Source organism: Melanostigma gelatinosum, assembly GCF_949748355.1.
Source record: "Melanostigma gelatinosum genome assembly, chromosome: 23".
NCBI lineage: Eukaryota > Metazoa > Chordata > Actinopteri > Perciformes > Zoarcidae > Melanostigma > Melanostigma gelatinosum.
Genome location: NC_136656.1, coordinates 6,709,365 through 6,719,262, shown reverse-complemented (window position 1 = coordinate 6,719,262; position 9,898 = coordinate 6,709,365). Strand labels below are relative to the sequence as shown.

Here is a 9,898-nt window from a genome sequence, read left to right as displayed (position 1 = left end):
TGTTTGAGAAATAGCAACCTCAGACTTTGAAGTAAAAAAAAAAGATATGTGCCAAATGATGAAATAAGACGAAAGAAAGCGAAATACAGCTGAAATTAAATTGTGTTTCTTCAACACAGGATATAAAAACTAAAAAAGCCAAGACACCCGGTTGTTTACCACCCTGAATATGGAGGTCAAAGGAGCTCGCTTTATTATTTTGTGGTTCATGAGATTTGGGTCAACTGTCCCTCTCCCCCTTCCCCCCCCCCTTCTTCTTCTTCTTCCTCCTACTCCACCCAGCACCATGATGGAGGCCCACTGCGTTCCCTAAGGCCCTTCTTCAAAGGAAGGGTTTCATAACTTTATCATTTATTTATTTGTTCCACGTCCATCTCTGCCAATACCGTGGACAAACACCCGAGGCTGCTCCCTGGGATATCCCCGCTTCCTCCTCCTGCTCCTCCTGCTCCTCCTTCCAGCAGCCTGTGCCTGTTTGCCCTTATATGTCCACAGTGCTCCGTGATCGCAGGAAGAGGCCGTTGAAGCAGATCTGTTATTGTTGTATCCGGGAGCCACCAACATCTTTGGCACCGACTGGGGGATTACAAGTCAAAGCATGGCCTCAGCCCGTACACCATCAGAAAAAACAATACGGTTCTGTCCAGGCAACCAGGAAACCACAAAAGACGGGGAATCCCCGCCTTTGTTCTGTTTGACGAGGAGTGACAGCGGTTAAATAGACGTCGACATGTTTAATTTCAACTTGAAATCTTGTGTTTTTTTTGCAGAAAGTTCCTCAACTTTTGACGGTGAACAGATCCGGCTCTGCGTTTGATGAAGAACAGGGTTGCTGATGGGCACAGGAAGTCTCTGTGAGCGTTGCCAAGCCTTGCCAACGGGATGGACTCAATGGCTTCCGCCTATTGGTGAACCTGTTTAGTAATGTTCTCACTTTTCCTCACCCCCCCCCCCCCCCACACACACACACACACACCTCATCCGTTCCTCTCACAATGCCTGGAAGTAGCCGAGACCTTACATCTCCATCTCTGTTTTCCTAATCGTTGTTTTACTTTTTTTTTGTTGCTTTTTCCAAGCACACAACTGATCGCACCTCCATGCAAACAAATACAAGCACAAGGACATAAGCTGCAGGCCCTCCGCTAACTTTACTTCCCCATTCATATTCTCCAGTGGATTTGTATCCAAACAAATACATATTTTCACAAGTCGCACCCAATGCCCAAACTAGTATCGGTAAGTTGTGTCTCCTCCCCACTAACTACACACTGTTTACACTTGTTACACACATCGTAGAAAGGAACGGCACACGTTGCAGCACAAAAGTCATTACAGAATTGCATATTTGTCTTTGGTGGTGGAGCTGAACACTCAATCTTATCCGTGAAATTTAATTTCTCTCTTCATCAACTAAAGGTCCACTTGCTTCATCCTGCAATCCTGGCTTCTTTAAGCAGGCCGTGCTTATCTTGAACTCAGTCAACCTCTCCTCCTCCTTCCACGTCTCCTTCTGGAAAATACTTTGATGTCAAGGAAACACAGTTCACAGTTCACTTTTGCGGCGCCTCAATTAACTGTCCTGCTCCTAGGAAGAGGTGACTTTTCACTTGTTTTTTTAGTTATTCATGACCTCTGAGGCCTTGACCCCTCCCTGCATTCCCCGCCCCCCCCCCCCCATCTCCATTCCTCCTCCCTTGTCTCCTGCTCGCTTTATTGTTGACGGATGTCCTGCGCAGGCGTTTTCATCCATGTCTCTGAGCAGCTTTGCAGGATGCATTCAGAAGTGTGTGTGTGCGTGCGTGTGCATGTGTGTGTGTGTGTGTAGGGCAGTTCCTGCACATCTGTCGGCTGCATTTCTCCCAGTCGGGGCGGAGTAAAGGTTGTTTTTCACCACCAGGAGAAGGTGTCCCCCATCTAGAACGATCAATTTGGCCTCGCTTCCTTCCTCTTTGGTCCTCGTAACACGACGCCTCTGCTCTCAGGCAGCAAGCCATGAAGCTTCCGGACACTGTTGTGGAGCGCCTTACTAATGCCCCATTCATCTGAACTGGGCCACTCAGCAATGACACAGATTTTTCCTTTACTTTCCATGTTTAAAAACGTTCTTCTTGAGGACTCTTGTGACAAAATATGAGTGAAAATTGTATGAATAATACAAAAGAAAAGTCCCTCGATGAGATAGAATCTCCATGATGAGGGCACAGCTTGTTAATCCAACAACACGTTGGTCTTCCAGCTTCCTCTCAGACAGCTTCATGGGGAGGAAAGCGTTGGTGGGGGAAGACTGATGGCTTGCCCCTGGATAGCCAGGCACGTACCGCCCCCCCCCCCAAGGGTGCTCATATTTGTTTTTTCAGCGTGGCACAAAAACACACTACGCTTTCCTGCCATTACTGTGCTCAGAGCTATGGGGGTTTACAAAAACTAATAAGGCCACTAAAAATACTTGGAGCCGGGGGCCTGGGCCTGGGCTCTTCCTGCGCTGCTTCCAGTGGACGCGTGGGCCATTGAGGAAAGAGGAAACAAGCAGCCCTGGTTGTATGGGGGCTTCCTGCACGGCATTATAAAGAGGTGCCTCCCTTCGGCCTCCCCCTAACAGTGCTGCTCAGAGCCAGTGGAGACGGAGGGTGAGTCCCTGCTCCACGTCTTTGACTGTTTCTACACTGTTTTTTAATGAATGTTCTTAATTGTTTTTAAATCTCCTTTTCTTTTGCCTGATGTTTTGATGCTTTCAATGGTTTTATGTGAAGCACTTTGAATTACCTTGTTGTTGAAATGTGCTACACAAATAAACTTGCCTTGCCTTGTAGACTCAACACCGAGCCGGGGGTTTGACGTCAGCGCGGTGCACGTTAGCTCTCGTCCCTGCTGGTCGGGGTGAGTTGGAAATTTATTTCTCAATATATTTATATTTTTAATGGGCTTGCTTGAACTGCTGTTGTGTCAGTTGAGGATGTATTTTGATTTCAATTGTTTTTACTGACTGTACTTGGTTGAATTTGAGATTTTTCACAACATTTTAATGTCTTCATGACTTCTTCGTAATATCTACTTCGCTGCATTTTGCCCTTGATGTCTGCAGAAATGTGAACAGTAAAGGTTTCGTATTCATATTAACAAGAGTGGATGTTTCTTTCTTTTTTCCTCATGCAGGTACGAGTAGGGAGCTGGTCTCACCTAACAGATGTGTCTGGGACACTCCAGTCTATTTATTTTATCAATTACAAATAGGTAGGTCATTATTGTGCACTCTAATTAAAAAATTGAATCTTTAAAAATCTTTCAAATGTTAAAAAAATGACATGATGTGCATTGATTGGTTGCTTCATGTATAAGGCCTTCTCTACAGACACAGATGAGCATGATGGAAGGATTCCGGGTCGACAGAGGGCAGGAGATGAGGTCTTCTGCCCCGGCGGAGGGATACGTGAAGGAGTTCACGCGCCACTCCAGCGACGTGCTGCTGAACCTGAACGAGCTCCGGCACCGCAACGTCCTGACTGACACCACCCTGGTCGTCGGCAACGTACATCTACGGGCGCACTGTGCTGTGCTCGTGGCGTGCAGGTTGGTGCAAAGGACAATGGATCATGCACAAAATAGTCCCTCTGCGGGAGTCTGCAGGTTCTCTCTATCTTACATTAAATCTACATTAAGTCTTTTCCCCTCTCTCCTCTCAGTGGGTTCTTCTACTCGCTGTACTCCCGCCGCGTGCTGCTTCAGGGCCGCGGTGGCAGCGGGGAGCAGCTCATGACCGTGTCCCTCCCCAACGCCTTGGACCCATCCATCGTGTCCCTGCTGCTGGACTTCATGTACACCTCGCGCCTCCCGCTGACGCCGAGCACCGTCCCCGGGGTGCTCACCGTGGCGGCCTACCTGCAGATGGACCACGTGGCCGACACCTGCCGGGATTTCATGCAGCTGCACTGGTGAGGGAACATCTGTCGTGAGGCCGGGACAGATTAAATCATGAATCAGGCAAAAAAAAACAATTTTAACGTGCAATCTTACATGTTTTTTTCACTTGAGTGGGTGACGACTTTCTTTGTTTTTCAGCAGGGAGAAAATGAGTGCAAGACATCCTCAACTGGAGCTGGACTCCAGGGTGTCTGTAGCCTCTGTAGCCCCCAGAGGAGGGGACCTGCCCAATCCAGGACCCCAGAGATTACTCCCAACAGCAGTGGCAACAAGGTGAGCGGATTCTGTGGGTTTTTATCGGGTTTGTGTTTGCAGAATGTCACAAGTGCTGCTGCTGTGGTTTGTGTGCCTTTGTCTGTTGACAGGTTCAGCTCATTACAGCACTTCCTTGTTGTTTCTCCTGCAGGGTCGCTGCGGATGTCGGGGGCTCTCTCATGCCAGGGGCTTTCCCGACCGGCCAGCCCGGGTCAAAGGAGCCGAAAGAGCCCGAGTTGCCCCTCATTGGCACCCCGACTCCGTCTCCAGACAGCCCCGCCCGCTCCAGCTGCCAACCAAACTCTCCAGCAGAGTCCAACACCTGCAACAAAAACCTTGTGGTGAGTTTAAAGAAGCAACAAGCCCTCAGAGAGCTATGGCCTGTAAGTGGTGGTCTGTGTTACCACCGGGAAGTTGTGTTTTGAATTCAAATTGTACTAATTGACTGGATTTTGTTTATCTCTCCAGCGCGATATCAAAGCCACGCTGGACCCAAAGGCATGCAATTGGAAGAAATACAAGTACATCGTCCTCAACCCTCTCTGTGCAGCCACCACGGTGAAGGAAGAGGAGATGGAGGAGGCACAGAGTCACGAGTCACCCGTCGCCGACAGGGTGGGCTCGACACCCAAAGCAACAGAGGCGTGGTCTGGAGAAGTGCCCGGTCAGATTGATAGGTAAAAACGACACAGCCCTTCATCAGGTCGCTAAGTTATGTTTTTTGAATTAAAATGATGGGATGAAAGAGGGAAAATAATGAAGCATTTGTGAAAGAATGAACCTTTCTTCATCAGACAGGGGCAGGCCTCCTGCTACGAGGGTTCTGGCCGAGCCCCTCCCCTCGGGCCACCCCCCTCTGTGGATCCCCCAACAGTGCCTCGCACTCACAAGCAGGGAACAGGTAAACGACAAACGCACACATTTTACACTTTGAAGACATTATGCCTTCAATATGTTCTTTCACGTGTATATTTGGTCTGCCTCCTCAGTCTCACCCTGCACCATTTACCCAAACCTGCACCCCGCTGATCCAGGAGCCGCCCAACATGCAATCAAGCGTGAGAACTGCTATGTGCCCTACTGTTACCCTGGCAACCTTCAAGGAACCAAGACTGTCTGCTCAGGTGACAAGCCCTACCGCTGCAATGTGTGCGGCGCCCAGTTCAACCGACCGGCCAACCTGAAGACTCACTCTCGCATCCACTCCGGAGAGAAGCCGTACCGCTGTGACACCTGTGGCGCGCGATTCGTTCAGGTGAGGGTTCACTTATGTGTGTGTGTGAGAGCTTGAGGGGAGAGGAAGTGCATGAAACAGGTTTAAGAGGACAGAGTTTCCTCTTTTTCTCTTAAAAATGTCCTGTAGTTGCCTGTCAGGTGACACCAGAGTTTTATTTGAACACATGGAGTCAATCTGTGGTGTCCGAGGGGCTTAAGCTGATTGCATTTGCCGATACAAATCTTCTCAACCTGTTCGTTTGCTCTGGTCTGGTGTTAGGTTGCTCATCTGCGGGCCCACGTTCTGATCCACACGGGGGAGAAACCTTACCCCTGTCACACCTGCGGCACCCGCTTCCGCCACCTGCAGACCCTGAAGAGCCATCTGCGCATCCACACTGGAGAGAAGCCGTACACTGTGAGTCAGACACACGCTGACTGTTTGACCAATGGCGTATATTTTACAAGAAACACACACACACACACACACACAGTGTGTACACCGATACACCGCCGCTGTTTCATCCGCTGACCTCTTGCTTTTCAGTGTGAGAAGTGTGACCTGCACTTCCGCCACAAGAGTCAGCTGCGTCTTCACCTGCGGCAAAAACACGGCGCCGTCACCAACACCAAGATCCGCTACAAGGTCCTGACGGAGCCCTACCAGACTGTTCTGCAGGCCTGCTGAAGGCCGTCTGACCTTTGACTCCTGCATCAGAATAACATCTGAATCATGACTGCAAGAAAATGTGGAATTTGGTGAATTCTTTTAAATTGTGTGCTGTTGTTTTAGAATGGATTCCATTTGGAGAAACAGACATTTCCGTGTTGTTGGATGAGCTTATCATGAATCAATAAGGTTCTTTAGAAATCCTGGGTGGCCTTTCTGAGATGGAGATGGTGTTAAAAAAAAAAGTGTTTTTGAAGGTTTGTGAAGGGATGGAAAGAAGGGAACAAGACATGGGAAGAGAGGACAAATGTGATGGCATGAGTGGACACTGAGTTTTGAAGAAGTACGAGTATGTGAATGGTTTAAAGGAAAGATAAAGCAGGTTTTACGAAGGAAAGGTGGTGAATGTGGGAGTTTTGTTAAAGTAAATTAAATTGAAAAATGAGTTTTAAGGCTGGAAATATTCTTCTTAAATTTGTATTTAACTTTTTTCTTAAGCTTGAGGCCTGGGGCCTGCATGTTCTTTAAAGAAGTACGCAGTAACGTCTGCTTTTATTGTCCCAGCAGGCAAAGGACTCGTCAGTATAGAAGTTAAACGATATGTTGTTTTCTGCCATGAACATTTTGAATTGAGATGACTGTAAACAATTGAATAAGTAATAATAATATGACAGTTTGTATGTGTATGGGTTCATTTGCTGGACAAAGATGGTTTTGTACAATCTAAATTAAATCATTTTATATGAATTGGAGCTTTGGCGTTCAGTGTCTCATTTAATATCCGACATATGCAATATTGTGTGATTTATAAACAAATGGTGAAAGATGTACATTGCAAATATGAAAATGCTCCAGACTCCACATCTATTTTTCAGCTCTTTTAGCAGTGTGTCTCTGCCACACTCCCCTCCTTCAGCCTGTCTCCTCCCTGAACTTCCTTCCTGTCATTAACACACTCTTTCTGAATCACGTCTTCTGTTCGGTCAAATCTGTCCCGCCATTTTTTCAGATTTTTTTGTTGTTGTTTTTCTTTGGTTGCTTTTGTGGAAACAATGAAGCTGAGGGCACCTGTTTCCTCCAGGTTCCCTAATACCGGGCACTCACACACACTAGCAGCCGTCAACACCTGTGTGACTGTGTGTGTGTGTGTGTGTGTGACTCCTGCTGAACTCTCCCACCCTCTGTCATCCCCGCTTCCTGCTCCCTGATGAGTTGTGGCTCGCTGGGCTTATTGTCCCGTGCTCAGAGGACAAACGTTGGAAGTCTGAAGGGACTTTCCAACCTTCACCACTCAACTTCACTGGAAAAGAAAATGAATCATATACTTTTTCCCCCTCATTGGTGGCCAATGACACCCTGTCAACACACCAGTGCACTAAAGTCACAACGATTATCAGAGAAGAGGAGTTCTGTGGAACATAATTCAGGAAGTGAATAATATTAAACTTATTTCCTGAAACTTAGAAACACCTCTGAATAAAATGCAATTTAATGCAACGCTGTCACCATCTATACCGTCAATGCTAAGACAAATAAGTACTTAAGTATTATCAGCTAATTGTGGATAAAGATAAAGCCAGATGTTGGCTTGATAAACCTAAAACTAAAGATATAATATTTACCTCAGGGCCAATAGGAAGAGAGATAACCTGAAGGCAGGTTGCCTCCCTCTAGTGTCACATATATGGAAACTCATTCATGTGTTATCTTATATTTTAGCTCACCCACTCTGCCTTGCCTCTTTAATCTCTGACATAAAGCTGCTGTGGTGTTGTTGTATTTTTGCTAGAAGCGGCTGACATTTGCTTACTGGACAAAATGAATTACTGACAACAAATCTTTTGTTGAACTGTTCATTTGAGTGGGAAAAAACGTGTATAGTGTAGTTTTCAGTCTCCCAGTGTGTGTGTTATTTTATTTGGGCATCATTTTTCTTCTTGTTAATGTGTTTTATGTTTAATGTGTCTCTTATTTTAAAGATGAATAACATTATAACTAAAATAACTAAACAAAACCGAAATGTCTTTCATTTTCTAGACATTTCAGGTTGAAAACAAAGGAGAACGAGACACACATCTGCCACACAACTAAACTAAACTTTATACTAAATTGAAGCGAACTTGTTGATATATTAAAGAACTAGGCTTTCATCCATCAGTGTCTTTTTAATATTTAAGGAGAAATATACAAGGCATAGTACTAATACACTGGCTGTAGCCTGACTTATTATCCAGGCTTTATGACTAAGATATGCCGACTGCGCACGCGTCCCTTTAACTCCTCGTTGCTCAGCGGTTAGTGAGTGACAGTTGAACTTTTCCCCCGCCGCTCGCGGAGGTGATTCACACCGCTGTCGTTGTGCCATTTACCACCGTGCACGTGCAGACTGAGGACCATGAGCTGCACCGGACACAGCTGACGGACCGAGAGTGAGTACCGTCGAGCTGGACGGAAGCTTTTATTGGCATGTAAACCATTAAAACACATTTGAATATTAACGTCTTCGGACGTCTTGGAAGTTTCAGGTAGTCACGTGTTCATTTCTCAGGGTAAACGTCAACCTCACTCGCGCGGCTGCAGCGAAGACCTCGTTATCTTAACGCTCGAGGATCAATTTAATACTTGCATACATAAGCATTGTGTTGTTAACCAGTGCGCAGGCGCTGTGTGACGCCTACGTCATTGACGTGAAGACATGATCGGAGAAGGCACTTGTTTCCAATGCGCGTTCCCGCCGATGTATCTGTTCATGTGTAACAAAAAGCGACAGCCGCGTGTGTGTGCAGCCTGATGTCGCAATCAACACGTTTGTAACTTGGCTTTTTCGGCAAACTAATCAATCAAACATTTTTATATGGATGAAGTAGTTTAGCCTTTATGAAAATATAAATAACTCGGAGTTGATAGTATTGGACCTATATTAACTCACAATAACAAGTTCTTAAATATTAACACTCTTCAACATAGAGCAGCTGGCAGCAGTTCACCTGTTGTTTGACTAAATACAACTTAAATATCACAGCAATTAGCCTTCAATTTATACAGCCATCTCATTCATTATTTGGCACAAATAGAAATACAGATACGCAGTCTTCAAAACAGTAGTTGTATTTGCTGACATTTTAATTGTGCTTCTTTGTAAGTCTACATTTGCATTTCCTGAGGCTGATGGTGCTTCGTTTTCCTCTTCTTTTTTTTTTTTTTTTTTACAGGTAGATCTCTCTGAGACATGACCAACGTGCGGCCCAAAGCAGAGGGACAGAGCGATGAAGACGAGGTCCCGGATGGAGGGTGGGGATGGGTGCTGGTCGGCGCCCTGTTCGTCAGCACCAGCCTCGTGTTCGGCCTGATGCGGAGCCTGGGATCTTCTTCGTGGAGTTCGTCCAGTACTTCGAGGAGAGCGCTCAGGCCATCTCCTGGATCTCGTCCACGGGCCTGGCAGCGCAGCAGTTCTTCAGTGAGTTAAAGTTTCCATTAATGTAATGGTTGTCTGTAGTTATTTGGCTTTAAGCTAAACCGCGTGTGTGTGTTTTTGCAGGTCCGCTGGGTGCAGGACTATGCAATGCATACGATGCCCGGGTGGTGGTGATGACGGGGGGCTGTCTTGCTGGACTCGGCCTCATACTTGCCTCCCAGGCCACCTGTCTCGTTCACCTCTACCTCACCATGGGTTTGATTTCCGGTAACAAAGCCGCGCACAAACATCCAACATAACTGGTTTAGTTGTTGCTCCTCAGGGACAACTGGATTAAAACCCCTCCTCTGGTCCTCTCCTCCAGGTCTGGGCTGGGGTCTGGTCTTCACTCCCATGGTGGCCACAGTCATGGCCAACTTCAC

General features: G+C 46.7%; 2 protein-coding genes across 4 annotated transcripts in view; both read left to right on the top strand.

Annotated features, from left to right (window-relative positions):
* Positions 1–2,545: 2,545 nt before the first annotated feature.
* Positions 2,546–6,756, top strand: bcl6b (BCL6B transcription repressor). 3 transcript variants are annotated; one of them, XM_079295626.1, is made up of 12 exons: positions 2,546–2,630; positions 2,814–2,880; positions 3,157–3,234; positions 3,353–3,570; positions 3,684–3,932; positions 4,060–4,194; positions 4,328–4,517; positions 4,645–4,853; positions 4,971–5,077; positions 5,166–5,431; positions 5,672–5,809; positions 5,939–6,756. In XM_079295626.1, the coding sequence occupies exons 4-12, from the start codon at positions 3,359–3,361 to the stop codon at positions 6,077–6,079; spliced, it is 1,647 nt and encodes a 548-aa protein (XP_079151752.1). In that variant the 5' UTR covers positions 2,546–2,630; positions 2,814–2,880; positions 3,157–3,234; positions 3,353–3,358; the 3' UTR covers positions 6,080–6,756. The 3 variants fall into 3 exon arrangements, with proteins under 3 accessions (XP_079151752.1, XP_079151751.1, XP_079151750.1); XM_079295625.1 differs by having other exon boundaries at positions 3,340–3,570; positions 5,211–5,431; XM_079295624.1 differs by having other exon boundaries at positions 3,340–3,570.
* Positions 6,757–8,388: 1,632 nt separating this feature from the next.
* slc16a13 (solute carrier family 16 member 13) overlaps positions 8,389–9,898 on the top strand; it is a 3,254-nt gene continuing 1,744 nt past the window's right edge. Inside the window, 5 exon segments of the mRNA XM_079295877.1 lie at positions 8,389–8,490; positions 9,274–9,423; positions 9,426–9,518; positions 9,600–9,743; positions 9,841–9,898. Coding sequence (XP_079152003.1) covers positions 9,291–9,423; positions 9,426–9,518; positions 9,600–9,743; positions 9,841–9,898 — 428 coding nt within the window. The 5' untranslated portion in view covers positions 8,389–8,490; positions 9,274–9,290.

What these genes read in the sequence shown, in the direction of transcription:
- bcl6b (XM_079295624.1), top strand. Translation starts at nt 3,188, where the DNA reads ATGTGTCTGGGACACTCCAGTCTATTTATTTTATCAATTACAAATAG. An exon ending in GATTTCATGCAGCTGCACTG is followed by an intron (nt 3,933 to 4,059) that starts GTGAGGGAACAT and finishes TTTGTTTTTCAG; the next exon opens with CAGGGAGAAAATGAGTGCAA. An exon ending in CTGGAGAGAAGCCGTACACT is followed by an intron (nt 5,810 to 5,938) that starts GTGAGTCAGACA and finishes CTTGCTTTTCAG; the next exon opens with TGTGAGAAGTGTGACCTGCA.